The sequence below is a fragment of the Laccaria bicolor genome, genomic scaffold (genome assembly GCF_000143565.1).
Source record: "Laccaria bicolor S238N-H82 LACBIscaffold_3 genomic scaffold, whole genome shotgun sequence".
Lineage (NCBI taxonomy): Eukaryota > Fungi > Basidiomycota > Agaricomycetes > Agaricales > Hydnangiaceae > Laccaria > Laccaria bicolor.
The window spans coordinates 1,837,123-1,863,530 of NW_001889874.1; the positions used below are offsets into that span (position 1 = coordinate 1,837,123).

The 26,408-nt window shown below is 44.1% G+C and overlaps 10 protein-coding genes across 10 annotated transcripts; 7 read left to right on the forward strand and 3 right to left on the reverse strand.

The window, feature by feature from the left end:
• Positions 1-164: 164 nt before the first annotated feature.
• Positions 165-1,655, reverse strand: LACBIDRAFT_322799 (uncharacterized protein; the record flags this gene model as incomplete). The annotated part of the gene is made up of 5 exons (XM_001876149.1): positions 165-174; positions 226-343; positions 398-553; positions 956-1,038; positions 1,513-1,655. The coding sequence occupies 5 exons, from the start codon at positions 1,653-1,655 to the stop codon at positions 165-167; spliced, it is 510 nt and encodes a 169-aa protein (XP_001876184.1).
• A 1,559-nt stretch (positions 1,656-3,214) lies between these two features.
• LACBIDRAFT_381851 (uncharacterized protein) lies at positions 3,215-9,102 on the forward strand (the record flags this gene model as incomplete). The annotated part of the gene is made up of 10 exons (XM_001875728.1): positions 3,215-3,376; positions 3,430-3,572; positions 3,627-3,762; positions 3,813-3,843; positions 3,896-3,949; positions 4,019-4,098; positions 4,154-4,220; positions 4,274-5,763; positions 5,821-8,232; positions 8,284-9,102. The coding sequence occupies 10 exons, from the start codon at positions 3,215-3,217 to the stop codon at positions 9,100-9,102; spliced, it is 5,394 nt and encodes a 1,797-aa protein (XP_001875763.1).
• Positions 9,103-10,887: 1,785 nt separating this feature from the next.
• Positions 10,888-13,303, reverse strand: LACBIDRAFT_322802 (uncharacterized protein; the record flags this gene model as incomplete). The annotated part of the gene is made up of 10 exons (XM_001876150.1): positions 10,888-11,145; positions 11,376-11,546; positions 11,596-11,903; positions 12,155-12,234; positions 12,288-12,380; positions 12,595-12,707; positions 12,759-12,860; positions 12,918-12,959; positions 13,088-13,188; positions 13,228-13,303. 10 exons carry the CDS (start codon positions 13,301-13,303, stop codon positions 10,888-10,890), a joined length of 1,344 nt encoding a protein of 447 aa, XP_001876185.1.
• Positions 13,304-13,671: 368 nt separating this feature from the next.
• LACBIDRAFT_308938 (uncharacterized protein) lies at positions 13,672-14,393 on the forward strand (the record flags this gene model as incomplete). Its single annotated transcript, XM_001875729.1, has 2 exons — positions 13,672-13,900; positions 13,954-14,393. 2 exons carry the CDS (start codon positions 13,672-13,674, stop codon positions 14,391-14,393), a joined length of 669 nt encoding a protein of 222 aa, XP_001875764.1.
• A 1,500-nt stretch (positions 14,394-15,893) lies between these two features.
• LACBIDRAFT_322803 (uncharacterized protein) lies at positions 15,894-16,587 on the forward strand (the record flags this gene model as incomplete). The annotated part of the gene is made up of 5 exons (XM_001875730.1): positions 15,894-15,930; positions 15,980-16,004; positions 16,156-16,182; positions 16,231-16,398; positions 16,506-16,587. The coding sequence occupies 5 exons, from the start codon at positions 15,894-15,896 to the stop codon at positions 16,585-16,587; spliced, it is 339 nt and encodes a 112-aa protein (XP_001875765.1).
• Positions 16,588-17,528: 941 nt separating this feature from the next.
• On the forward strand, positions 17,529-18,385 carry LACBIDRAFT_308939 (uncharacterized protein). Its single transcript, XM_001875731.1, has 3 exons — positions 17,529-17,793; positions 17,894-18,061; positions 18,112-18,385. The coding sequence occupies exons 1-3, from the start codon at positions 17,759-17,761 to the stop codon at positions 18,347-18,349; spliced, it is 441 nt and encodes a 146-aa protein (XP_001875766.1). The 5' UTR covers positions 17,529-17,758; the 3' UTR covers positions 18,350-18,385.
• A 964-nt stretch (positions 18,386-19,349) lies between these two features.
• LACBIDRAFT_322804 (uncharacterized protein) lies at positions 19,350-20,361 on the forward strand (the record flags this gene model as incomplete). Its single annotated transcript, XM_001875732.1, has 5 exons — positions 19,350-19,395; positions 19,532-19,678; positions 19,793-19,981; positions 20,032-20,144; positions 20,209-20,361. 5 exons carry the CDS (start codon positions 19,350-19,352, stop codon positions 20,359-20,361), a joined length of 648 nt encoding a protein of 215 aa, XP_001875767.1.
• An 810-nt stretch (positions 20,362-21,171) lies between these two features.
• LACBIDRAFT_308942 (uncharacterized protein) lies at positions 21,172-22,445 on the forward strand (the record flags this gene model as incomplete). Its single annotated transcript, XM_001875733.1, has 7 exons — positions 21,172-21,206; positions 21,254-21,383; positions 21,441-21,616; positions 21,670-21,766; positions 21,823-21,999; positions 22,066-22,369; positions 22,417-22,445. 7 exons carry the CDS (start codon positions 21,172-21,174, stop codon positions 22,443-22,445), a joined length of 948 nt encoding a protein of 315 aa, XP_001875768.1.
• A 714-nt stretch (positions 22,446-23,159) lies between these two features.
• Positions 23,160-24,274, forward strand: LACBIDRAFT_308943 (uncharacterized protein; the record flags this gene model as incomplete). Its single annotated transcript, XM_001875734.1, has 3 exons — positions 23,160-23,320; positions 23,375-23,456; positions 23,513-24,274. The coding sequence occupies 3 exons, from the start codon at positions 23,160-23,162 to the stop codon at positions 24,272-24,274; spliced, it is 1,005 nt and encodes a 334-aa protein (XP_001875769.1).
• A 93-nt stretch (positions 24,275-24,367) lies between these two features.
• On the reverse strand, positions 24,368-26,391 carry LACBIDRAFT_292500 (uncharacterized protein). The gene is made up of 7 exons (XM_001876151.1): positions 26,148-26,391; positions 25,704-26,089; positions 25,575-25,651; positions 25,485-25,523; positions 25,085-25,435; positions 24,663-25,034; positions 24,368-24,613 (listed from the first exon to the last, which is right to left on the reverse strand). The coding sequence occupies exons 1-7, from the start codon at positions 26,270-26,272 to the stop codon at positions 24,566-24,568; spliced, it is 1,398 nt and encodes a 465-aa protein (XP_001876186.1). The 5' UTR covers positions 26,273-26,391; the 3' UTR covers positions 24,368-24,565.
• Positions 26,392-26,408: the final 17 nt, after the last annotated feature.

The window sequence follows — 26,408 nt, forward strand, 5'->3', positions numbered from 1 at the left end:
GACCTCTGTAGCTTCGAGTGCACAAAGTATACCATAGAGCATATCGTTGACTTCCCTCGTCTGGACAGGTCTGGAGCTGCAAGAGGCTCGGCAACGGCATGATCGCTCAAACATCTCTTTATGTTGACGCCATGGATCGGGTTAAGGCAGCCAGCATTAAATGCCTACCCCGTACTATGGAGAATATGTTTTTCTTCTTCTACAGAACGATTCGTGAACACTCACAGTTTATATAAACGGTCGGGATAGTTGGTTAAGCCTTTTTTCAAGTACTTCAAGAGTATGTTTTTAGACTTCAGGATCACAAAGTGTTGGTTGGATAAAAGGAGACGTATGGTATCGCCTGCCACGGGTTCATATATCATTTTAGAAGATGTCGAGTGCACAAGTGCCTTACCGTAACTCTTTGCCCATTCAGAATATCTTTCCCAAGCCTTGGACGACGGAACGTCGTTCGCTTTTCCTACCCTCAGTGAACCAAGGGGACCAGGATGATAGGGAATCCTGAAATGGTAACCTTGACCAGTGAACAACACCACACCGCCACAAAACGCTAGGACCATGAATCGCAGTGACACAGAAGGAGTGATATTCATATTATCCCAGCTCGAGAGAGACGTCGACTGGTACGTAGCAAATATGGCGTAGAGAAGCACGGTACTACCGCGTCCCGCGTTAGGCAGGTCGAATTCTCATGAGCTTAAGCTTGAAGGGTAAGCTAGAGGACTCCCAGTAGGTCATGGAGAGTAAGTTCGCAGCCTCGCTGCGTCCTGGGTCGACAGAAAAGTCTTTTGGTCTTGTCGATGAACTAATTCAGTTGGCGAAATGGCTATTCCGGTCATTGTTCGACGGGGGAACCATTCTCTTGACGAGCGGCAAGAACTTTAGTGAGTAGGATGACGGATGAAAGCAGCTTTGACCGAAAAAAACTCCGCTCAAAAATATCCTCACTCACATTCCCCACGGTCAAAGCATGCCCTTGGATGGCCATTCCTACCTAATTGCCCAAGGATGGGGTGGTAAAGGTACTGGACTCCGCTAAGGCGCTATCAGTCGACCCCTTGCCATCCCACAGAAAAGAGCTCTTGCAGGACTAGGCAAGGATCGCGACGAGGCCTTCCCGTTGGGATCAGTACGTCGTTTCGTGATACGGGGATAAAATTTCACCTCACCTTGCTCAAAGTCTTTTCTCAGCAGCCGCGAAGTCCATCCAGGTCAAGTTGTTGAGCGATGATGATGAAGATGGGAACGACAGCGACTGCGGCGCCCCAGCTGTGAGGGTGTCCACTGATTTCATCTAAGCCGAACTCCGTATCTTCATCCACCGTGACTACACTCAAACGCTCAACGACGGGGATTTTTCTACCACTCGTCGCCAGTAGAAGGGACGCACCTCAGGCACCAACACCCTACTGGCAGACGCCGTCGGCCAGACAGGTCAAACCAGTCTACTAGTAATTGCGAAACGCGAAGCTGCAAAGCGTGGATTGTACGCTACGTTCTTTCGCTGACCTGTGCTTGGTCCAGATAGTGACGTTCTTGAAACGAGGGCGGCTGCTAACACCATTCACACCGAGGATCCACTGTGTGACTAAGAAAGCGAAAAAGCGAAAAAGTGTAAGGACGATGAGGATGGACAAAGAATGGAGAACCATGATATCTGAGAACAGTGGTTTGTTGCCAAACTTGATGTGGATGAATTGATGATCGAGGTTAGACTACACGTTGACTTCCCTATCTCAAGGAACTTCGGACCGCAAAAACTAATCGGTTTCCGTAAGCGTCTCAAAGCATTCTTCTGGAACGAAGCAAAAATAGAGGCTCTGGTGTCATGTCTGGGACAAGGACACCGTTTTTCAAAAATTACATATATGGTAACTACATGTATTAGTAAAGATTATATAGGGCTGTATAGTGTAGTGGATTATTGCGCTTTTTTGATCTCCTTTTATGGCCAACCTAAGTTCAATTCCAGCGATTGACATCTTTTTTTTTTTCACAGAGATAATTGAATCACAAATATGTATCTTGTTAGAAACTTGACAGATTGCTATGAAAATTTGTGAAATATATCCTCTCCCTATCTACCATTTAAAAATGGGGCAGGCACCCATCGGGGGCCACAACTATGAGGAAACAGGTTAGATATCATGAGTAAGTCTTCCCATCAGCATGCATTTTTACACATGAAATCACAAGACAGGAGATTAGGCCAAGAGCTCAGATTAATTGCAAAGCAGATTTATGTTCAAGTTCCTCATGTTGAGCTAACAAGGACAGAGTACTGAAAATTACAATGAAGAGGAATAATGATGGCTCTAGTGTCATGTCTGGAACAGCTGAGAATGTTTCAATTCTTTTTAAAAATGTGCATGTAAGAAGCAGGGTACTTTACACTGGTTATATATGTAGAATTATAGATAAATAGCAAGGGTTGTTCAATTATGACAGATTTATTGTCAACTTTAGATGGATTTATTGTAACACAGTCCAGATCTTTAGATTGTTACAAATTCTTTTTATATGAAGGTCAAGACTATGTGAGGAAATATTAACAACATACCAGCACTCCTGTATCAGCATTTTTAAAGCAGTACAACTTTTTTTTTACCCATTGATTCTGTCTTTTTGTTGCCTTTAGTGCATCAACCTGCTATTAGGAGGAAGAAGTGCATGTAAAGTGCTTTCACATACTCTGAGATATTCTACTAGCATGGACACATACTTTGATGAGCAATTGCAACAAGTGGAACTGACTTTATGCTCAGAACAGCACAAATTCTCTTTTCAATGGTTTAAAAATGCATTCTAGGTTCATATTAGTGTATCCTATAATTCCCACAAGGTAAGTGGGCTATTCAAATATTTTTCTGGCCTGTGGCGCATAGCACAGGGAGAAAAGCCAGTAGGAGGTCAATTGCTTGAGTAGCTGCCTATTTGGGCGTGGGTGTGAGATTGATCGCTTATGTCTGTTTTTGGACGACCTTATGTCTTTTTTTGGACATGTCTCAATATAGACATAAATTATGTCTATATATGGACATAAGGTGTCCCAGACATGGCACCAGAGCCAAAATAGATACGGCGCATGACCACGGCGTGAGGCAAATGCGGCACCGCAGCGTGGTATCGTTCCTTTCCAGGTTTCTTATCAACCACCACCACCACGAACGCAAAAGCAAACGCTACTACCAGTAACAACAACACCAACAATATGAATACTAGTGAATTGAATCCCGGAGCAGACAGACGTCTGCAAGCTCTTGGCGGGGGCGGCAGTCTTCATACACTCGAAGCCGTGGTCACATCTGATGATGTCTTTCCGCCTTTGAGGTTGGCTGTCGTCAAGGCCTTGGGTATTGTTGAGATCATTAGGGTGCTTGGCTTTGCTCTAATCAATCTGCTAGACCTATCTGATGATTAAATTAGAAATTCTACTCCAACAAGAGAGCCTGGATTGCTTTTTCAGATACCCTTATCAGGAAGGTTGAGGAGATCATTCAGTATACCTGTCAATTTCGCAAGGATCAGGTTCCATCTGCTTTGCAGTCTTGGCTTGAGGATTTGAAAGGGTGTGTGACTTTGGCTGTTGTCATGGATGCCATTGAATTTGAATACTCTATTAGAACTTTGGACCATCTCAAAGAAAGCATTTCAGATATTCACCAGCAGAGTTTAAAGAGATTTCCCAGCTTTACACAAGATCAAGAACATATTGAGGAGTTTGAGGAAAAAGTGAATGACATCATGAGCTCTTTCCATGTATGTAAAATACCCCTCTGCTTAATTGGCTTGCTGACATTGAAATTTAGGTTCTTCTTTGGTATGAGGAAAACTTCCAAAGTATGTCAAGGCATACATTTATGTATCCTTCACTATTTATTATCATTTACAGTTGACAGTACAACAACTGTTGAACAACTCAAGACCATGGAGGCCAATCAAGATGGTAAGTTAAATTTTAATCAGCTTAAACTTCACTTCTAAATTTTCTCATTCTTATTGTTCCTCTCAAAAGATACTGCAGCTCAAGTAACTGTCTTTGGTGGAGCACAAGATATTCAGATGGATCATAGTGCAACTATTGCTGGACAAGTTGTTATTAAACATTCATTTCAACATTTCTATGCTAATTTACATCTACATCCTGCAGGTCCACTACAACAATATTGAGGAACTTCATGAAAAAATTAAGGCCAGGATGGAGGAATCTAAGGAAAGTCATGTCATTCTAGTTATATTCATAACTTACATCAGCCAAATCCTTAGGCAGATAAATGGTTGCAAGAGCTGAAGGCCCCATTACATAGCAAACCATCAGAGAAATGCATGGCGGGAACTCGAGTGGCTGTGCTCACAGACATTGAAGCATGGGTGAATGATCTGAGTATGCCAAACATTCTCTGGCTTTCTGGCAGTCCTGGCTGTGGGAAGACAACCATTGCTTCAACTGTTGTGGCTGGCTTTACATATGTCTCTGCGCAATTCTTCTTCCACTATGATCATGCTGAGCTTCGGAACCCAGATAATCTATGGAGATGCCTTGCTTTAGATCTTGCTCAGGGAAACATGACATTGAAAACATCTATAGCCCAAGCACTAGCAGCACAGAAAGCTAACATCAGAGGCCTTGATATTCCCAAGCAATTTGAGCATCTCATTGTCAAGCCACTTCAGGAGGTGTGTCAAAGCTCTGTGAAGCCATTTCTTGTTGTTGTTGATGCTCTGGATGAATGTGATTCATATGAGAAACTCTTACCTTCACTAAAATCCTGGTCTCAACTCTCCAAGTCTCTAAAGCTTCTAGTTACAAGTCGTCACTATCCTGATATTCAGAATGCACTGGAACCTGTTAGTTATCATATAAATCTTCATGCTGGAGGTGAAGTTTCTGATTGGACTGCTAATGATCTTTGGAAATACTTTACAACACGATTTCTTGATGAAACAAAGTTAGACACCTCAGCTCTATATCTGAAGTGGCCTGGTCTAGAAAAAATTTCATTTCTTGTACAAAAAGCTACTGGGCTATTCATTTGGGCTAAATCTGCAATGGACTTCATTTTCTATAAAGCTGGTGACATTCAAGAGAGGCTGGAAGTTATATGTTCTAATTCTGGAGAAGGGGCTGATGCCATTGATTTCTTGTATCATCATATCACTTCAGCTGCTTTTCAGGGTCTAAGAGTAACAGAGAAAAATTACTTGTCATCTGTTTTGGGCTCAATTGTCATTGCAAGAAATCCTCTTCGTTGCAGTGATCTTGAACAGCTTCTGGGTATTCAAGATGCATTGTCAATGATCAGTCGACTAAGTTCAGTCTTGTCTATCAGTGAAACTGGCTATGTGCAGATCTGTCATCAGTCATTTACAGATTTTTTGCTTGATATAAAGCGCTCAAAGGGTTTTTGGATTGATTCTCAGAAGCACAGTCTCTGTCTTGCTGGGTCTTGTATGAAATTTATGAATACAAAGCTCAAGTTCAACTTTTTTGATCTAAAAACATCACATATCTTAAATAAAGATATTCCAAACCTAAGGGATCACATCAAGAATGTGAAATCCTCTGCTCTAGACCATGCAAGCTACTTCTGGGCAATCTATCTGCAAAAGTCTTCTGATGAGATATTAGAAATGGAGACAATGGTTCAGATGGAGATTTTTTTAATGAACCATCTTTTACATTGGCTAGAAATAATGAGCCTAATGGGTGCTGTAAATCATGCTGCTCAGTTACTGCTCTTGGCTGAAAATTGGTGCAGAGTGAGTGTCTTATAAAAATATACTACCATAATACTAACATGAACAAATTAAATGTAGGTATTGAAACCTAGTATGTCAGAGTTTGCCAAAGATGCACACCAATTTACAGTGACATTCTTTGAGCCAATATCTGATGCAGTGCCACACATTTACATTTCAGCACTGCCATTTGCACCACAGAGTTCTAAAATATCTCTGCATTTCATGATATATTTTGCAAAGACTTTGAAAATTCAAATTGGTCAGAAAATGTACTGGTCAGACAGCTGTTTTCTGAGAGTACCAGGTCATGGTAAGGTAGATCATATACGAGGCCATGGTGATGGGATAAACTCAGTTGCATTTTCTCCTAATTGCAAACACATTGTCTCTGGGTCTTATGATGCAACACTCAAAATTTGGGATGCTCTGACAGGTCTAAGTGTTGTGGGTCCACTTAGAGGTCATGATGAAGGGGTTACATCAGTTGCATTCTCTCCTGATAGCAGGCACATTGCTTCTGGGTCTCAGGATTGTACAGTCAGAGTCTGGGATGCTGTAACAGGTCAGAGTATCATGGATCCCATCAAAGGTCATGGTTTTGGAGTGACATCAGTTGCATTTTCTCCTAATGGTAGATACATTACCTCTGGATCTTATGATGAGACAGTCAGAGTCTGGGATGCATGGACAGGGCAGAGTGTTATGGATCCTCTCGAAGGTCATAGTGCTTGGGTTTCTTCAGTTGCATATTCTCCTGATGGCAGATTCATCATTTCTGGGTCTGGAGACAGGACAATCAGAGGATGGTATGTTCTGACAGGTCAAATGATAATGCATCCTCTTATAGGTCATCAGTGCAATGTTTTGTCTGTTGCCTTTTCTCCTGATCAAAAGTACATTGTGTCTGGATCTTCAGATAAAACTGTCAGAGTGTGGGATTTCCAGACAGGTCAAAGTGTGATGGATTCTCTCACAGGGCATAGTGATTGTGTATATTCAGTTGCATTCTCTCCTGATGCAAGATACATTGTTTCTAGTTCTTTTGATGAAACAATTAGACTCTGGGATGCTCTGACAGGTCATAGTGTGGGAGATTCATTTATCGGCCATCATGATGCTGTTCTATCAGTTGTATTTTCACCTGATGGTAGATATATTGCTTCTGGATCTGCAGACAATACTATTAGACTCTGGGATGCTTGTACAGATCTTAATCCCTTAACTTCTTCAGTTGTGTTGCCATCCACACTTTTGCTGTCTGAAGTTGGATATAACATTGAAGAAACTAGTACCCATCACTGTGTATCTCACAATTTCAAGAGTAAACTTAATGTTTTCTATCCTGGTGATTGGCCTGGAAATTGGATGATGGGAGAAGATTCCAAGTCATATCTCTTCTGGGTACCACCCAGCAGTAGATGTGGTCTATTCTTTCCAAGGACAATCAATGTGCTGAATACTACCCCAACCATACTGGATTTTAGTAACTTTGTCCATGGTACAAATTGGAGTCAATGTCTTGACCCAAAGCACTCTGAGGCCTTTTGGGTTGATACACAGAAGCACACAATTCATGCCATGAGAAATCTTGCAAAAACATCTGGAAGCCTGGGAAAATATGAAGAAGCAGAGAAGCTGGAGCTTCAAGTGCTAGATGCTGGAAAGGAAGTATTTGAAACAGAACACCCACACATGACTGGAGCTGTAACAAACCCTGCACCAAACAGCAGGCAACTTGTACTTGTAGCTAAAACTGCTTTGCAGCATCTTCAACAATGTGAAACTAAAATCAAAGCTGCTTTGTCACACTCAGGGATTTCTGAAATGGACTACATACTTCTTGCTGGATTTAATGAATCTATCATCCACTCTGGTATTGGATATCTAGAAGAAATCCATGTAATCTTGAAGGGTGAATTCCCCTTTAATGGTGCCCTCTTGTCTTCTCTTGGTAGAATTTTTTCACCATTTCCTGGAATGATCTTCACAAGTTGCCCACCTTACTGCTTTAAAACACCAGTATTTAATAGTGAAGGAAAGGCCCAGGAATGGGATGAAGTTGTCTTTACACAAGCTCACACACATACAACTCCTCAAATGGGACATTCAATGAAGGAAATTGAACTGATGTCAGCCAAGATTTACCCCAATGAAGGGAAAGTTCTAGCTGGCTCTGGAAGTGGAGGTGGAGGTGATGGAAATGAAGAGAGGCAAGGGGAAAATACACCTCAAGGCAGAGGGACTTATAATGATCCTCAGAGAGGTGGTGAGAAAGAATCTGAAGGAGATGATAATGACTCTGAGGGGGATGACCCAGATAATCCAAACTCAGGGGGTAGCTCTGGTGCTGACTTTCCTGAAATTTCCTTCAACATTCAAACTGAGATTTATCCCTATGCTCCACCAGTGCCTGCTTCACAGCCTTCTTCATCCAGACCTTCCAAGTTCTTCCAATTACTACAGCTTGAAGGAAGCATTACTGTTCAAGTAGGTTTTTCTTATAAGTTTATTCATATGAAATATTCAATCTTGTTTTAGACAAAACCTCCACAGCTGAAACCAAGGCATCTAGCAAGCTCTTGTATTCAGTTCAAAAAAATTAAGCTCCAAGGCAAATCAAAGGTGGATTCTGATTATTACCACCTTGCTCACTTGAGGGCAAAAATAAACACAAGAGAGAAATTCACTACATTTGATAACATCAAACCAGCCTCCACACGAGCAGTTGATCCTGAGAGCAAAGTGCTTGAAGGGAATAAACAAGCATATGCTGGTACTCTTGGGTCCACATTTGGAATGAGTAATCTCAAGCCCTCTGGCTCAATTTCAATTTCTGGAACCATAGCAAAGGAATCATCATCAACAAAAGAACTTAAAGTCTATAATTCAAGGATCATACAGACAGATTGTAATGGAGCTATCTATTGGGAGTTTGTTGTTGATGACCCCTACCAGCAACAGCAGGGATTAGACCTGCAAGAATTGGGTACCCTTCCATCTGTGTCTTGTACATTTATGGGAAGTTCAGATTATGAGCCACCTCCCCCAGCACCTGACTTATTTTGTGTTGAGGTCATGTCCTGCTGGTCATGGATTCCATTAAAAAGCAACTCCTCCCCTTTGTTGCCATCTTGGCTAGTCCTTGGAAGTTCAAAAATGAATCCACCCACTCCTTATTCAAATCTCTGCCAGGTTATGGAGCTGGATTTACCCTCACAATTACCAGAGAGTTCTTACTACAAAGCTGTTGCAAAGGCAACACCCTCCAGCTCAACATTCTTTGATGTTGAGCGTCCATCTCGATACAAGTTTAGTCCCCATATGAACTTCTTCCACTCACAAGAAGATGCAACATAGTTGGTTCTTATTAGAATCCCAACTTTGGCTGACATTGGTTTATACAATCTTGAATCCATTAGGGGGAGTCAGAGTGAGCGGTTCAGCGACGATTCAACGAACGGTTCGGAAACGGTTCAAAAGTGTTGATTTCACGTCTGAACCATGGGAACACGCTGAATCGTCGCTGAACCTGAACCGGTTGTGAAGCGCCTCTCGAGGCGCTTCACCGTCGGTTCAAGTTTCGGTTCTACCTCCTTCGTACCATAACACCCTAATCCATTAGATTGTAAATATTTATTTACTTCGGTTGTTCCTCATTAGGATGGATCCAGAATATATCTATCTATTTATCTCCTTGAAAATATGTTTTCAGCCGTAAATTTTCTCCCTGTGCTCGGTATCATTGCAATAACCGCCTACAACGTCCTCACAAAAATACTGTCCAAAGCCATCGTCTACACTGCATACTTTGGCTGCTCAGGTGCATACGTTGTTGACGTCGTGCACAATTGTGAGTGTGGAACATGTATTTGGATTCTAGAGGTGGTCAGAACCAAGCTGAAATGGAGATTTTACCCTCAAGCTGAACCGGGGGGGTCAGAGTTAGACCCGGTTCAACGACGATTCAGACAAAAAGAATTTTTCGGAATCGTCTTTGAACCCAATCTAGAATCGTTGCTGAATCGCCCTGAACCGGCCACTCTGACTCCCCCTATTGAATCAAGTTGGTTTGGCCTTGTAGGTACTTAGCATATTTAAGGAGCCAAATCATTGATCATGTATCAAAATTATGTTAGGTTGGTTGTCAGCTCTTTCTTATGATATGTTTTAGTGTAGAAGAGAAGAAAAAAGTACTTGATCATTTGGACTTGGTTACTCATCACAGCAGAAAAACTGCTCTGAAATGTAGGTTTTTTAATTACTTTGATTAAAAAATGGCACAAAAGTGATATGATGTAAAACACTGATCAAAAACCAAATATTTTGGCTACAAATTTATCTTTGTGTTACAAGGAAAAATTCCTATTCATACCTGTCTGTTCTAAACTCCATATCTCATTGCAGACCCCACCTTATCTTATCACTTTCCAATATTATCTTTCAGCCTCAATTCCTCTGTGAGTCTCAACTAATTGGTCTTTAGCATCAGCAAGACAACATGGTCACTAGAGACACTAGTGCCAGTATCTCTAGCAACTCTAGCTGTTTCTAGTGCCTTAGTTTGCGCAACTAGGGCTAACGGACTTATCAGATTCTAGACACCAAACTAGGAAGGTCAGATGGCTAGGGCTACTATTCACATACTTATTCTAATAGACCAGTTAATATTCTAGCACAGTGATTTCTATCCTAGCACAGAATTAAATCCATTTATTTTGCTATTTCATCTGAAAGGGCAGTGAAAAGTTTTGTATTTGACAATCCAATGGCCAATGGTACTCTACGGAAGAAGATACAGCCCTACAGGGAGAGGAGCATATGTATTGATCATGATTATGGGGTTCTATCAATGACGCAGCATGCAGTGAGTATAGTGCTTGGAAGTCCGGTTTTTTGCCTTTTTGGTCAGTTTTGCTGCTAGCATGTTGCCATTAAAATTCCCCAATGAATCTGGGGCACCAGAAAAGGAAATTTTTCCGGTCTTAGACCGGAAAAAAGACTGGACTGACCCTGAAATTTTGTGTTTGTAAACCCCAATTGTAGCAGGGAATTTTTATGGCAATGTTCTAGCTCAAAAAAAGGGTTGAAAAACCGAGCAGCATAGTGAAAAAGTGAACTGAACTCATAAAGGACAATCATCGCTCAGGGATCATTCTTGAGAAGGTCCTCATCACCATCCATCTCATCCACATTCCAATCAGAGATCCTCAATGCAGCTGCTTGCAGAATGGGTGGCCAGTGTTTCTTCACTTCGAGATTCTTTGTGGACATGACCCACTTGCGAACCTTCGTACCCCATAAAGTATTGTTGAACTGGGGAACCTTCTTCTTATCAAAGTCGCCATCAGCTTTGTCCAGGGTTACAAGGCCCTTGCCAATCACTTCAAATGCATGCTCAAGCTGAAAAAATAGTTGAACAATGGGAGCAAGAGATGAAAGTGGAGACATATGGCCCCTATGGCCATAGCAAGACCACCAACAGTGTGGCCATATCCTCCAACAGACGCAATCGTTTTCTTGAGGTGTGTTGCAAACATTTCAAGAACAAACAGCCTGAGAAACAGCTGCCTGTCCTCCCACAGTATTAGGATGAGAATGGATTAATAATAGGAAGAGGACAAAACACTTACCAGGTCTGATGCATCGGGATTACCATAGATATATCGGAATTCCTCGAGGTAATGCTGGGTGACCTCAGGTATTTCTTCATTCGAAAGCTTGTTCTCCTTGAATGCCTTGACAACAATTTTGATAGCATCCTTCCCAGCTGAACTGCACCAATCGAGGAGTGCATCCCCAGCCTAGCACTAACTTTCAGACTCAAGAGGTGAATGAAAAACGCGCACTCACCACAGCACGGATGATGGTCCATGCAGGGTCATCATCCGCGAAGACTAAAGTTGGGTACACTGTGTTCCAAATCTCACATACCTTCGGCCCCATGATGGTGTTAGCACCAAACAGATCGAGAGTGGTACCGGCCCAATGGTACAAGCTGTGCTTGAATTGTCGGCACCACTTCTGGTGGTAAGTGGATTTCCCAGGTCCAGAGGGAAAAGGTAAATCATGGACACTGTACTTCTCCTTCCGACCCTGCCCATGCCCTTGGCGGAATTGCTCGATAGTGACAGAGGGTGTCTCAACAATGGCCATGGGGTCTGCAGCATAGAGGAGTATCAATTGACATTATGTGAAAGAGAGAAAGGGGTCTACCTCATACCAAACTTTGACAGTGTTCCCTCCCTTAGCGGCATGAGCGGCCATGACAGAATCGATTGTTTCATCCTCATCAAACTCGCCTGGTGCATCTTTGACCTCAGACTTCACCAAGTCTGGCTCTGACTTATTATAACCTGTGAGTTTGTCGTTTGTCGTGCATTCGAAGTGTCGAGCATTTGAATGACTTCACCTTTCTGGCCGACTTTCTTTTTCCAATCTGCCATCAACCCAATGGCCTCATTCTTTTTCACTCTCTTGTCGGGTTGGGTGCTGGAAGGTGAATGAGTGACAACAGAAGGACATTGGGACCATGTGAAACTCACGGTTGTTTGTGATCAGCTGGTTCCTTGTGTTTTGCACTGGTGACTTGGATGCCGGATGCAGGAGCAACTTGGCAAGCATCATTGATTGTTTGCCTGAGTTCTCCTCATTTTGGCTTCTGAGAAAAGGCCGCTGGTGAGTGTATTGATGAAGGAGAGATGAATTGGAGATTGACGAACCTCCTTCTTGGCAGGTTTCTTGACAACCACGTCAGGTTCAGATTCGGCCAAGGCTGCAGACAACTCCTCCATGTTGATGACATAATCTTCATCATCTTGGTCAGAGGTGTCAAACTCAGCAAAATCTCACCCATTGCTGGACTCAGTGTCGACGACAGAGTCTTCTGGGATATCGATGTTGCCTTCAAACAAGAGAGAGGTGTCTGCTTCATCTTCGTGTGTTACAGTGTCAGTGGCTTGGGCCTACCAGTGGTGAGTGAGCAATATAAGTCAAAGCATGAATGCATGTCTTACCGTCTTTGCAGATGTGAGTATTCTCTTTGCTGACAGGTCAAACCATCCACTTTTCTGCCCAGCAGCTTCATCGTTGAGCAGTTCTATCACAGATGCCTGCATCTATGTGTTTATGGCAGGTAAGTTTGAGATCATGAGGTGCGTGCAGGTTCATCTTACCTTCTTTGCAAATCTAGGTGGTTCATTCTCTGGAGTTTGTCCCTAGCTGACAACACAGTGAGTAAGCATATGATCCTCAGACTGCTTCTTACCTGCTTCGAAGGGACAGATTACTTGGTCGCTGTCTTGCCAACCACCAAATCGGGTCGCTCAGCATTTTTCCTACTGACCTCATCTTCCTGGTGAAGTCTATCCTCAGCAGTGGCGATCTTCATAACTTTTGTGGTTTTCAGTTGAGCGTTAGCAGCTTGCTTCTCAGCTTTGGCTGCAGCTGCAGCCAAGGTGTCTTCTTTCACTTGAGCAGACGTACGGTGCTTCTGGGTGTTGTCAATGATTATCTGTCCTGGTCTTGTGTTTGCTTTGTCGTGTTTTGGTCGTTCAGACATAGTGGAATAGTTACAGTGAGTTGAATGAAGATGGGAAGTGATTCAAGTTGGTGGGAGGTGAGAAAGGAGGTTGATGTAGTGAAGGTAAGGGGATTCCGGGATTCACACCATTCTAGACCTTATCATTTTCAAATTTCAAAGCTGGGCTGATGCAACAATGGTCAGCTGGCCGATGGTCCAACGATTATGCCTTGTAAATTTGATGTGGAATGCAGAGCTCAAATCCCCTGAGTGAGAACATCCATTCCCTCTTCGTGTCTTCCCCATACCCACCTTTCTTTCTGCAGTTTGGATGTCTGCACAAAGTATTCCATGCATAGTCCCTGGTTGCCTGCGTCACTTTAAGAGCCAAGGCGGGTGCACCTACCATGTCTGAACACATCACGAAAATCACAATGTGGTTGCTCCACCCGTACCAGCCACTCCCACACCCGCCAATACTGGCTCCCATCCCTGATCAACTCCTTGAACCAGAACTCCCAAATAGTCCTGGTGGTAGTGCATCACCTCCACCTACTCATCGTCAATCTCATTCTCCAATTAACAATTTCACTGAACCGTTGGGGGCACAAAAAAAAGTTCATCCACATTTGACTGGTATGTGTTTCTTCTCGCATAGTAGGACGATCATCTGATTCGTTAAACTGAAGCTGTTCCATGTGATGAAGATGGGACTCCACTTGCACCAGGAACTCCACCACCACCTCGTACGAATTCGGCTGACAATGACTGGTCTCCCTACATAGACAAGGTGCAATTTCGTCTTGCTGATTTCACTTTTCGTCTCACTGATTTCACTTTTCACCAAGCAGAGTTATCTGGTCGCGATTGTAATGAATTACTCGAAATATGGGCTCTGGACAAGATGCAACATGACGGGCTTGCGGCATTCACTTCGTCTGAGCACATGTATGCTGTGATTGACTCAACCAAGCATGGTGACATGCCCTGGAAGTCTTTCAAGATATCATGGGCAGGGGAACTAACAGCAGACTCACCGACGTGGAAGAGAGAGGAGTACGAAATTTGTGGGCATATAGAAATCTGTGTGCCACTTGCGGTCACTTGCGGACCACCTGTTCGCAGGTGACTGCAAGTGTCTCGCAGATAATCAAAAAGGATCGCAGGTATTGCAGGTGTCACGCAGATAGATAGTCTACTACAACATAGTACTTAGTAAATTTAAACTAAAGAAATGTAATCTTCACTTGAGAACTTAAAATGTGGCCACTGCTATGCAATACGAGTCTGGAATACAGTGTTCAATTTTCTACACAAGAGTTTCAGTTCTTATTTACTCATGCCTACTCGCAAGTTGACTGCAGGTGGCTCACAAACATCCATTTTGTGTGCAGATTCTCGCAAGTGTGTCTCGCATTGGTCTTGCAGGTGTATCACAAGTGATGTGCAAGTTGCACGCAAGTGTATGCAAGTCTCGCAATGGATACTAACTCTCACAAGTGTATCTTAAATGTGTCACAGGTGTGTCGCAGATGTATCTCAAGTGTACCACAAGCTGAATGCAAGTGTATCACAGGTGGAATGCTGATTGGATGCAAGACATCTTGGTCATTTCATAGAGCAATATATGTTGCCAGTATAATTTATGAATCCCATGAATGAAATGGTTCCAAAATTAGTTAATGTGAGGGAAATGTCATTGAGATACATTGTAAATGTGAGGGAAATGACAGTGAAATACATTATGAATGTCCCAAGAATTTCCTTCAAATCCACTGACACCGGTCTAATCGAGGAAATTGGGGGAAACACTGGAATCCAGGTTTTCTGGGGAAGTAGTTGGGAAATAACAAGAGATTTTCGTTGATTTCTGAAGTTGGTTTTCCCTAATGTCCCTCGTTTGGTGTGGAATCAAGTTGGAATGGGAAGAAGAGAGCAAGTCTGAATGAGAGGTGAGACTCCATCACTCACCAATGGCAGACCTTGGCTATTGAGTCCTGAAGTCTCTGGAAAAAAATCGACAACAATCATGTCCGATAAAGAAGGAAAATAATGGTAAGAAGCCAGTGGCTGACCAAGGGGGTGGCAGAATGTGGATCCCGGATATAGGGTTAGGGGGGGGGCTCCGTTTGGGGGTTGAAATTTTTTTTTGTGACCTACTTTGCAAAATTCCTGCCAATAAGCCAAATCACGCTCCCCAAAGAAGTTGGGAAGTTCAGATGCACAGCAAACACTTAATCTACTATCAAAGGTCAGGTACTCGGCCACCTAAGGGTTCCTTGTGGAATAACAGTGAATCAAAATACTTATATATCTCAAGCTTTGGTCAGATGCTTGGCAGCTACGTTAGGAAGGACCTAAGATACTTGCCATGATGTTTGAATCAACTTTGTAACTGTGATGGGGATTCTCTGACAGAGGGTGGGAAATTGCACAAACCTGAGAACTCAGCCAATCAGAGGAGCATGGGGCTCATGTGGGTTGAAACATAAAATTTGGGTGCAATTATACATACTACTACGAGGATCTACAACATCAGCAAGTTTCAAGCCAAGAGTCAAAACACTGATGTTGGGCGAAGCATTGCCATATCAGGGGGTGGGGGTCTTAGAAAACATGCCAAAACACCATGTGGCCACCCATCAACCCATCATATCTCAAATTGGGTGATCTTTGGCAAATTCACGTTCATGCCAATAACTTCCTGTACTACAGCCCTCAAATTTAAGCATACACTATGGTAAGTGGTTTGCTGTCTAGACCCTAAATACTGAAATGGCCAAGTACCCAGGGTGGCCGAGTAGGTGACCTTTGATAGTATGTATTTACTGTCCGAAATTTTGACTGAGAGCCAAAAAAAAGTCAACAAACTTTTTTATAACGCCACTCAGGTTCACAATAAGTATGGCAAAGAAGAAGTAAGTCCCTATTTTAGATATATATTCTAATGCAATACTGTATTACAGACAAGTGTCAGGGTTTACGAGTGACACCAAGTTTCATTGCCCAGAATGTGAGAAAGAGATTCCTGTTGGAACAGGCAGTCAAGCAAATCTGCAGTGGCATATCGACTTGTATGGATACTATGGGGGTGAAGTGTCGTCTCATGTAGTAATGGATCCAAAAATCAAAGGGTATGTAAAAAATTTGTTTAGTACACGACGTTATATTTTTTGTTTAACGTCAAATTTGACTGTCCCCCCCTCCTCCCATCCTAATTGGGTATCTATTTCCATTTTAGGTGGGCCCTGAGTTCTAATTATATTGGTGTCCATTCAATGCAACAACAAAATCCATCCATCCATGAGGTTCATGTCATATAAATTCTGTCATAACCTCAGGTGTCATACCAAAGCCATTTATCTGGTTGAGAAATTGGTCAAAAAATACGCATCACCATCCTCAAGCTCGAAGTGCAGATGCACAGAATATTGGGTAAGACAATTATCAGCCATTCCTTCAGGCATTAAGATAGGTTGCGAATTCTTGAGTTCAAGCATGGGTGGAGCCTTGAGGCATCATAGTTTTGTGCTATCGACATGTTTGCGTCTCCACAGAAGCCAATTTTTACATTGACTTTGCATGTGTCACGCAATAACAAGTACTCAATGCCATGGATTCATGGTTTCCATATTGAGAACATGAAGATGGACAAGTCAAAGACCTTTTCCTCCTTTGAGTTGTGTGAGAAAAGAGTGAAAAAATGGTCAAGGGGGTGGCGGAATGTGGAAAAGAGACCAACACTTGTTATTTTTTTTTCAGAGTTCCGCTTGACACCCCCCCACCACCTACCTTCCTAATAGAGTATGTTTTTCACATACTATTTTTTCTTTTTTTTTTTTTTTTTGAATTCATAAAATTCACAGAAAATTTACATGTAACAAGTAAATTCGACCTAATGGCAGTGGTTACTCCAAATCTCATACATTGCACCATGGCTGGCTGCATCACAGTTATGGTTGCTGGGATTGTAATACGGAGCTGGGAAGGGGGGGTAATGGTGCCAAGTAAGAATCCAAAGTGTTGAAAGTGGTGTGACTGGTTGCAACTACATCAGCAAACCTATACTTTACTTGTCAGCTTTTCATGACTTTTTGTGACTGACAGCTTGTCACCAAGTCACAAGTCGACACAAGCTCACAAGCTGACAAGGTGCCTGACCATGAGGGGACTTAGCAAAAAAAGTGGTTTGTGAACTTGCTTATGTAACAGTTGGTAGCCATGTCCGTTCTGTAATTTCCCTCTCATCTTAACCACACCATCATCCACAGTGACCACCCACCTCTGCTGCGTCACCACCACCACCACCAACCATTACCTCCCGGAACCACCATTTGACCTCCCACAACCACAATAGCTCACACCGACGACACCAGCCCTGACAAAACGATGTGGTGACGCCATGTCACCAGCCTCAACCATGAGCACCAGTCAGCCCAATGCCGCCACGCCACGCTAGCAGCGATAGCAACCAGGCAAGCACCAGCCGACTCAATGCCACACCACGGTGACCACGTGGCTTGTCAACGGTACGTTACATCTTTGGCTCTTTGGTCTCTCCTAGATTTCTCGTCCACCCATCTCTCCAATTCACTCTTTTTAGGCTGGAGCCTGGTTTTGTTAAATTAGAGAACGAAGTCATACAGAAGCCATCGCATCCGCCATTTTGTTCTTTTTAGCCCACTGCTATGTGCACCCAAGAACTTTCCAAGCCAAACCTTCCCAATGTGCCACAAAGTCCACAGCAGCAATGACAACAACAACAAATGATTGTGGAGGAACGAGTGCTGCCAAAAGGTCAGCAACCCTTGATATCCCCCCCCTTCAACTGACAAGTCCCCAGCCAGTCACTGGTGCCCACACCACACACCAACCATTGCCATGTCACTCTGCTGTGCATGCCGTTTCAATGGCATATGTACCAGTATGCACTTGCAGGGGCAGGAAGGGAGTTTGAGAAGGGGGTATACAGAGCTTGTGGAAGGGACCCAATGGGGGAGGGATGTGTCCCTCCTGGCGTCGCTGGTGTGGATGGCAAAGGATTCTTTAATAGTGTACTGTTGTATTCTCGCTGTATTGTGCTAGTACCATACAATGATCAGTTATACCTAATTTTTTGCTACGAAATACCAAAAATAAGATTACCACTTTTCTGAGCTTGTCAGCTTGTTAGAGCTCGTTGAGCAATCTCGCAACTCAACTTGCAAGATTTTTGGATCTACTTGTCAACTTGTGACTTGTGGCTTGTTTCGACTTGTTTGGGCTCATACGAGTCGAAGAAAGCCCAAAGAAGTTGTGACAAGTGGAGTGTAGAAATACTGATTAGTAGGTCAGTGTAAAGGCTGTTGGATACTTACTTATGAGTAGACTAGCATGAGAAGCCTGAGCCTCTTGGCTTGGGCCCTTAGGGCAGTGTGCAGAGTGTATTAGGGTGTGTCGAGACTTGAGACTCGACATAGACAGTATGTCGCCACACTAGGTTTGCAATTGATTTGGACTGTCAGCACTTCTGCTTCGGATGCATCTCATCAATCATCCATGGAACATCACTGACAATGAAAATTTGAAATTGATGGGGGTCACTCTTTTTTTTCGGCCTGCGGCTGGACCCCCCCCCCAACCCTTGGTTCGGGATCCATGTCCTGCTACCCCCTTGAAAATGGTTGAAAAATGTTCTAATCATTGACGTTGGCCTTCCAAAGCAGTTGGACAGTATTAACAAAAAATTCCTTTAAGGCTCAATTGCTCTCCCCCTCCCCTATGTCGTGTCCCCTGGCAAATTCTGACATACCCCTTGCCAAAAATGTAACATACTACATACCTACTTGAGTATGTTTTTGACATAGGAACTTGGAAGTTTCCTTTTTTGGGGGGTAGGGGGTAGACTGAGGGTGCCTTAATTCATAATGCGACTGTATATCTAAAATCCACGTTCCACCACCCCCTTGTGACTAGTCATAGCCTCAGACACTGTGTTACTTGTACATTTCAGCATAAAAATGGTCTTAGTACAGACCTATAGGTACGAACCAACAAGTCAGAAAGAATCAGAGAGATTCAGATACGTTAAACTAGAAGGATAATTATGGTGCTCATTGAAGAAATCTCAAGAAATATGAAATCTCAGCAAGGTGCGCTGATGCTTGCAGATGCCTGCAGATACTCGGCTCACTAGGTCTAATGTGCACACAACTGGATTGGTCTGCATGCAAGTGACTTCAGATACTTCTTTTCGGTTTGCAACTGGCACACAACCTGTGTCCACAGGTGTCTGCAGATGGCACACAGATTTTCCTGTGCCTGAAATTTGTTACCATGATCCCGACGCTATCATTTGGAACATGCTCGACAATCCTGACTTCAAAGGACAATTTGACTATGTGCCCTACATAGAGCTTGATAAGTCAGGAAAACGTAGGTGGAATAATTTCATGTCCGGAATTTTTTCTTGGAGACATTGCATGAGTTTCCTTCTTTTCTGAGGGCCTTTGCCATTTCTTATTACCAACTAGGATGATATTTATGCAGCTGATGAATCTACAGAAGGTGCAATGTATTGCCCTGTCATTGTTGGTAGTGACAAGACCACCGTTTCGGTTGCTACTGGTCAGGTGGAATACCACCCAGTGTATTTTTCTATTGGTGGTGTCCACAATACTCTTCGGCGAGCGCACCATGGTGCTGTAGCACCTGGAGCATTTCTGGCAATCCCTAAGGGTGTGTATTTTGAAATCCATTTGATACATTATTAACAAAATGAACATCAGCTGCTCACAAGTATGATAAAGATCCCGAGTTTCACAGATTCAAGAGACAGCTATACCATGCGTCTCTTGCAGCCGTTCTGAAGTCTTTGCACCCAGGGATGACCACCCCTGTTGTTCGTCGCTGTCCTGATGGACACTTTTGTCAGGTTATCTATGATCTGGCTGCATACATAGCAGATTACCCTGAACAAGTTCTCCTGGCAGGTATCGTTCAGGGTTGGTGTCAAGGGGCAACCACCCGAGCATCCGGTTAGGACAACTGGTCCCATCGGGGTCATGGGAGTCAACATGTGCAATCCCAAAATGATTGTCACACCCACGCTCATTTAGCATGCGCCTTCAACGTTGCTTCAACGTGCTCCACAGATTCAATTGAAGACCCTTACCATAACATGTAAAATATCTGCCTTGCATGTTGTGTTTTCACCATAGACAGGCTTTTCAATTGATTTGTTGTTCCTTCCCCCCATTCTCACTGAAAGAAATGCCAAAACCTCGACCCGCAGCTGAAGATCCAAAGGAAATTCAACTCCCTGGTGCTCCTAGGATAACAACCACAATCAATAATATTACTGGGAAGCACAGTATTCAATGTGATCTTTGCAGTACAGACATTTCTCCGATGACAACAGCAAATCCATGGAACTTTCTGCTTCACCGTGGTATGGGACCATGCCTACAAACACAAAAAAATCAAGGTCTTCCACCGCCTCCTCCTCCACCATCTATTGTGCCTCAGATCGTGGTTACTGGAGTGCAAGAAGTTCCTTGCTCAGGTTTGGGTATCAAGTGGCTTCCAGGCTCGATCTGGGAAACTTATCCATATCATCGACATGAGGTGAAAGTGATGGGATGGAAACCTGTCTCGTTTGGAGAAGAAGAAAATGAAATATATCTTCGATCTAAAAGATGCCTCAAAACTATTCTCAGTACAGACTACCCACCTTGCGCAGAGTGCAAAATGCTCGAGTATTCTTCTCATTTTATCGAATTTATGGAACGTGCTACAGAGGCAAAGAGCCATACACCTAACTGATCTATGTACAGATAAGAATTTGTGACTACTACTGTGACATTTGGATGCACGTGTCAAATCAGGCTAAATCCCACGACCCCGATGGGACCAGTTAACCCAACCGGATGCTCGGGTGGTTGCCCCTTGGTTGGTGTCCTAGGTTTGTTCTACATTCTTTCAGTTGATGTTTTTCTCACTTTCCATCAGGTGTATGGCTCTCCCCAACGATTTGGATGGGGTACGCGGCCGTCGTACGCGAGCGCTGACAGAGCTGCTAATGGATACACTCACCTCCAAAAAGCTCTGGGATGAGTTTGGCATTGATGACGATATAATTGTGGGTCTTTCTCCTTGGTTCTGATCCTCACCTTTGTCTCATTCCAAATCATTCTAGCCTTTCACTTTTCACTTCCCCAGAGCCGACATTCACGAAATCCTCACCCCCGATCTCCTTCACCAAGTCATCAAAGGAACCTTCAAAGATCATCTTGTGACGTGGGTAGGTGAATATTTGGAGCTTGAGCATGGCGAGGCACGCGCAAACGAAATAATGGATGATATTGATCGACGGTGAGCCCCGCCTCACTTTCTGAAAAGTCTTTTCTTTCTAATTGACTTTGTAGGATTGCAGCAGCACCCCCGTTTCCGGGTCTTCATCAGTTTCCTCATGGTCATCGTTTCAAACAGTGGACAGGAGATGACTCAAAGGCTTTGATGAAGGTACGTAAAATGCTCGCTCTGTCCTGTTATTGTGGCTAACATCTGATCTTTAACAGGTGTATCTTCCTGCCATTGCGGGACATGTCCCCACTGAGATGGTACAATGCATCAGCACCTTCCTTGATGTTTGTTACATCATACGGCATGCTGATATCACCGTCGACACCCTGAAAGAGTTTGATACAGCTCTTGCAAAGTTCCATCATCACTGTGAGGTTTTCCGAACCACCGGCGTCTGACCTGATGGCTTCAATCTGCCACGTCAACACGCTCTCTCTCACTACCGCCACCTCATTGAGTTTGGTGCCCCTGGAGGTATCTGCTCTTCCATCACAGAGTCTTGCCACATCACTGCCGTCAAGAAGCCATGGCGGCGATCCAACCGATACGAGGCCCTCCATCAAATGCTTGTAACCAATCAGCGCCTCGACAAACTCACAGCGGCCCGCATCGACTTTATCAACCGAGGCATGCTGCCACCCTCATACGCGCCACCTCCTGCGCCAGTGGAACACATTCATGACAACGATGAAGGGGGAGATGACGCGGAACCAACAGATGACCCTTACGTGATGGGGACTGTTGTCCTTGCTTGTACACGAGGTGAGTCTCTCACAACTCACATGCTGATAAAGCTTTGAGCTCGGAAGTACCCCCGTCTTCTCCAAGGGCTAGCTGACCATAGTAGTCTATTAAAACTACTTTATCTTAATTTTTTTGCTCATTCTGTAGTGAGAACAGTGATGTGATTGCCATATTGGAAAGAAATGAAAAGAATGGACAATGCCAAAACACCCTTCAGCGACTTGAAACCCGACGACAAAGAATGGATGAAAAATAGAATGAAAAATAGAAAAACGTCAAAAGATGTTTTTCAAAAAATCATGTTTTTGGGTTGTTTTTGGTCTCATTTCTCACTCCATTTATCGTCCCATTTTCCTGAAGAATGGAATCAAAAATGAGAACCATGAACACTGCTAATGTAATGGAGTGCTCCATGCTCCAACCAAGGTTATACGGACTTTTGCTGAAAGCAGTTGTTTGCACAAAGTGAGGCAGAGACCAGAAATTTTTTGGGTGTCTAGGAAAACATTTGCATACATCCCACATTTTGATGAGCTGAAAACCACTTTTTAAAATCCTGGGCTCGTCAAACTCAGTTGTTGCAGAAAAAAAGTTGACATTCATATTAGTGAGAGTCATAATTAGTCCAGAAAAAAATCCCAGAAAGCTTGTGTCAATATCGAGGGAGGAAAACAAGGATTTCAAACTGCCGAAGCATATCAAACTCCCGAACACTGATACGTAAGTAGTATGGGGTGCAAACGCTTCCCACAGTGCGAAAAAGACTCCGCCCAAAAATAACCTCACTCACATTCCCTACGATCAAAGCATGCCCTTGGATGGCCATTCCTACTTAATCGCCCAGGGATGGGGTGGTAAAGGTACTGGACTCCGCCAAGGCGCTATCAGTCGACCCCTTGCCATCCCCCAGAAAAAAAATCTCGCGGGACTAGGCAAGAATCGCGACGAGGCGTTCCCGTTCTGGGATCAGTACGTCGTTTCGCAATACCTGGGGATAAAAAATTCACCTCACTTTGCTTAAAGTCTTTTCTCAGCAGCCGCGAAGTCCATACAAGTCAAGTTGTTGAGCGATGATGATGAAGATGGGAACGACAGCGACCCATCTGTGAGGGTCTCCACCGGTTCTTAAAATTTGTTTATGATCTAAGCCCTTATATTCAGAACTCTGTATCCACACTCAAACGCACAACGACGGGAATTCTGTCTACTCGTCGCCCAGTTGATGGAACACCCGCCACCTCAGGCACCACCACTCCAGACGCCGTCGACCAGACACGTCAATTCAGTCTACTAGTCACTGCGAAACGCGAAGCTGCAAAGCGCGGATTGTACGCTAGGTTCTTTCGCGGCCCTGTGCTTGGTCCAGATAGCGATGAAACGAAGAACACCGTTCGCACCGAGGATGTCAAGTTGGAAACCACTGTGAATGAGAAAGTGAAAAAGCGGAAGGAAAAGACAGACGACGACGATGGAGAAAGGGAACGTAAGAAACGGAAAAAGGAGAAGGAGAAAAAGAAGAAGAAAGGCAATGAAGAGGAGTTGGCTGAGTTACCAAAGAAATCAAGATCAAAACGGAAGGAGATAGACAAAGAGGATGCGGATGATTCAAAGTCTGCAGGGAAAGCAGAGAGGCGACGGCTTAGGCGCGAGTTGAAGGAAGCGAAGAAGAGACTTCAATCAGGGATTGAGGCTGGACAGCTTTGTTCAGATAGCGAAGACCGAGCACGACGAAAAGAGAAAAAGAGCTTGAAAAAGGAATCCAAATCATTGGAAAGAACGGGGACCGCTGCCCAGACACAGATTGTCGAGGGGGGCAAGATGGACTCCTCACGGACAACGAATTCTGCTTGTGACGAAATTTTAGACAAACAACGCAGCAAGAAGAAACGGAAACATTGTGATACCCTAGCCCTGGTTGCATAGAAGCGTTCTTTTTGGATCGTTGACTAAATGACATGATGACTATTGTACAGAAACATCCAGGCGATTTTTGACATTGCTGAGAGAGAAAATACATAGGCGTAACAGTGCGTTTTCATTATGCGACCGCTACCTCTAACAACGATCAACGCTTTCCAAAGAGAAGAGAATGTGGTCTGTTTGTGTGCGCTACGTGATGAGATGGGTGGGATAAGCTTGCACATATTATACAGCTCGTGAAGGGAAACTTGAACGACAGGTGAAAATCAAAAAAAAAAAAACATGTGGTAGACTTCAGGCGCGGGCACTCCTCCATGCACTTTGCATTGCAATACGCCTGGCCTAAAAATAGTATAAATTTCTGACATCACGGTCTGAGGATTCTGCATACCTGGTCGAGTGATATAGAGTCTTCGCGAAGCTCTACCTTTTGTCTGCCATCGTCATCTTCTTCCTCTTCTTCGTCAAACGTTGGACGAGCGACACCGCCTCTCATGCCTCCGAATGCGGCCTTACCACCAGCAAGTGAAAACGGTGTCGAAGCAACAGCGGTACCGAATACGCTGGCAGTCGGCGATGCTCCAAACGATGCAAAGTTTGTCACAACCTTCCGCGGAGGAGATCCAGGAACAGCTTTCGTCGGAGAGGCAGGAGCCTTGACTGGGGTAGGTCGGGGAGGAATAGAGCCGTAAGGTGAATAACTGGATCGCGTGTATGCTTGGCGTGCTTGTAGGTATTTATCCGTAAATCGCGTGCCATGCACCTAGTAAACGTTATACTTGAGGTCTATGATGAACAGAAGATATGAATTACCCTCTTGAGCAACGGCCGAGCCTCAGTTAGAGAAGGAGCTTGCGTGAAAACGTTCACATTATGCCTCGCCTCTTCCGAGTCCTTGTATATGCTTTCAATCACGACTTTCTTTGTGCTTTCATTTCGAAGCAGTAGCTTTTCGTGCAGCTCACGGGCTACATCATCTACGCTTTCGTTGTTGCCAAGAATTCGCTGAGCAACAGCATGTCCGACCTCTCTCACGAGGCGTTCCATATCGAGATTTTCCAGGACGCTTCCGACAATAGCATGAGCCAACAGGTCCGCCGTGGTCAATGGAAGCATAAGGCCAGAAGTGATATTCGTGATCGCTTGATAGAAATCCGTCGCGTACTATTAGTCGCTTAAGATAAATCAATCTAAAGACGGCAATCTGGCTCACCGAATACCCGCTGAGAGCAGGCTCGCAAGCAACGAAGAACTATACGCATCGTTTGAAAAGCAATACGGACATAATCTTGAAATACCTCACCAAAGTAATTCCACGCCCGGCCATCTGACGCGCCAATTGCAAAGGATCGAACCCATCAGGAGACCCTTCATCAAAACCTGCAAGAAACATAAGCACCATCCCCAATTCGAGCAAAGGGCATTCACTCACCGTCTCCGTACTCTCCAATACCATGGGGTGGTGCATCTGCGATGAGGACCACCATCTTGCTTGCGTATTCCCTCCAATCCATATTCAGGGCCTCCGCCAGTGCCGCCGTAACTGCCTCTGGCCCATCCCCTCCTCCAGAGGCATACAGGCCCGACAAATCTTTGTGTACCTTACTAATGTCCGACGAAAATCCAAAATTCTTCGTAATATACGTATGGTCTTGCGGCGGGTGATCTCTAAAAGCGACCAGCCCCACACGTAGATCCTCTTGGCTTTGCAGTTTCCCAGACTCAAATATGTGTGCGCAAATTTGCTCGATGTTCTTGGTCGCAGACGATATGTAGCTCCCTTGGCTGCCTGTACAGTCCTGCACGAACACCAGATCGCTAAATGCGTTGAGATCGAGTCATCAAGGCGCGATTAAGAAGGTAGAGAGAGGCATACAGCTGTTTCCGCCCAGGGTCAACTGCTCCCTGGTATCCTGCATCGACACTTTGCTGCGGCTGCTCGACAAAGGCCGGTTGGAGGCCAGGGCCTGCGCCAGAGTCCATGTTCATGTCTTCATCCATAATATGACTCAGTTCACGATGGAGATGATTAGGTAGGGGGAATTTAGTTGGAGACTAGCGTGTACTGGGTGCTCAACAATGTTCAGAAGTAATCGGGTCAACGAATATCGATGCCAGAGGGAAGTGGTTAAAGGGG

What these genes read in the sequence shown, in the direction of transcription:
- LACBIDRAFT_292500 (XM_001876151.1), bottom strand. Translation starts at nt 26,272, where the DNA reads ATGGATGAAGACATGAACATGGACTCTGGCGCAGGCCCTGGCCTCCAA. An exon ending in GACCCTGGGCGGAAACAGCT is followed by an intron (nt 26,090 to 26,147) that starts GTATGCCTCTCT and finishes CAACGCATTTAG; the next exon opens with CGATCTGGTGTTCGTGCAGG. An exon ending in CTCGGCCGTTGCTCAAGAGG is followed by an intron (nt 25,035 to 25,084) that starts GTAATTCATATC and finishes AACGTTTACTAG; the next exon opens with GTGCATGGCACGCGATTTAC.
- LACBIDRAFT_308939 (XM_001875731.1), top strand. Translation starts at nt 17,759, where the DNA reads ATGCCACACCACGGTGACCACGTGGCTTGTCAACG. An exon ending in GACCACGTGGCTTGTCAACG is followed by an intron (nt 17,794 to 17,893) that starts GTACGTTACATC and finishes TTGTTAAATTAG; the next exon opens with AGAACGAAGTCATACAGAAG. An exon ending in GGAACGAGTGCTGCCAAAAG is followed by an intron (nt 18,062 to 18,111) that starts GTCAGCAACCCT and finishes GTCCCCAGCCAG; the next exon opens with TCACTGGTGCCCACACCACA.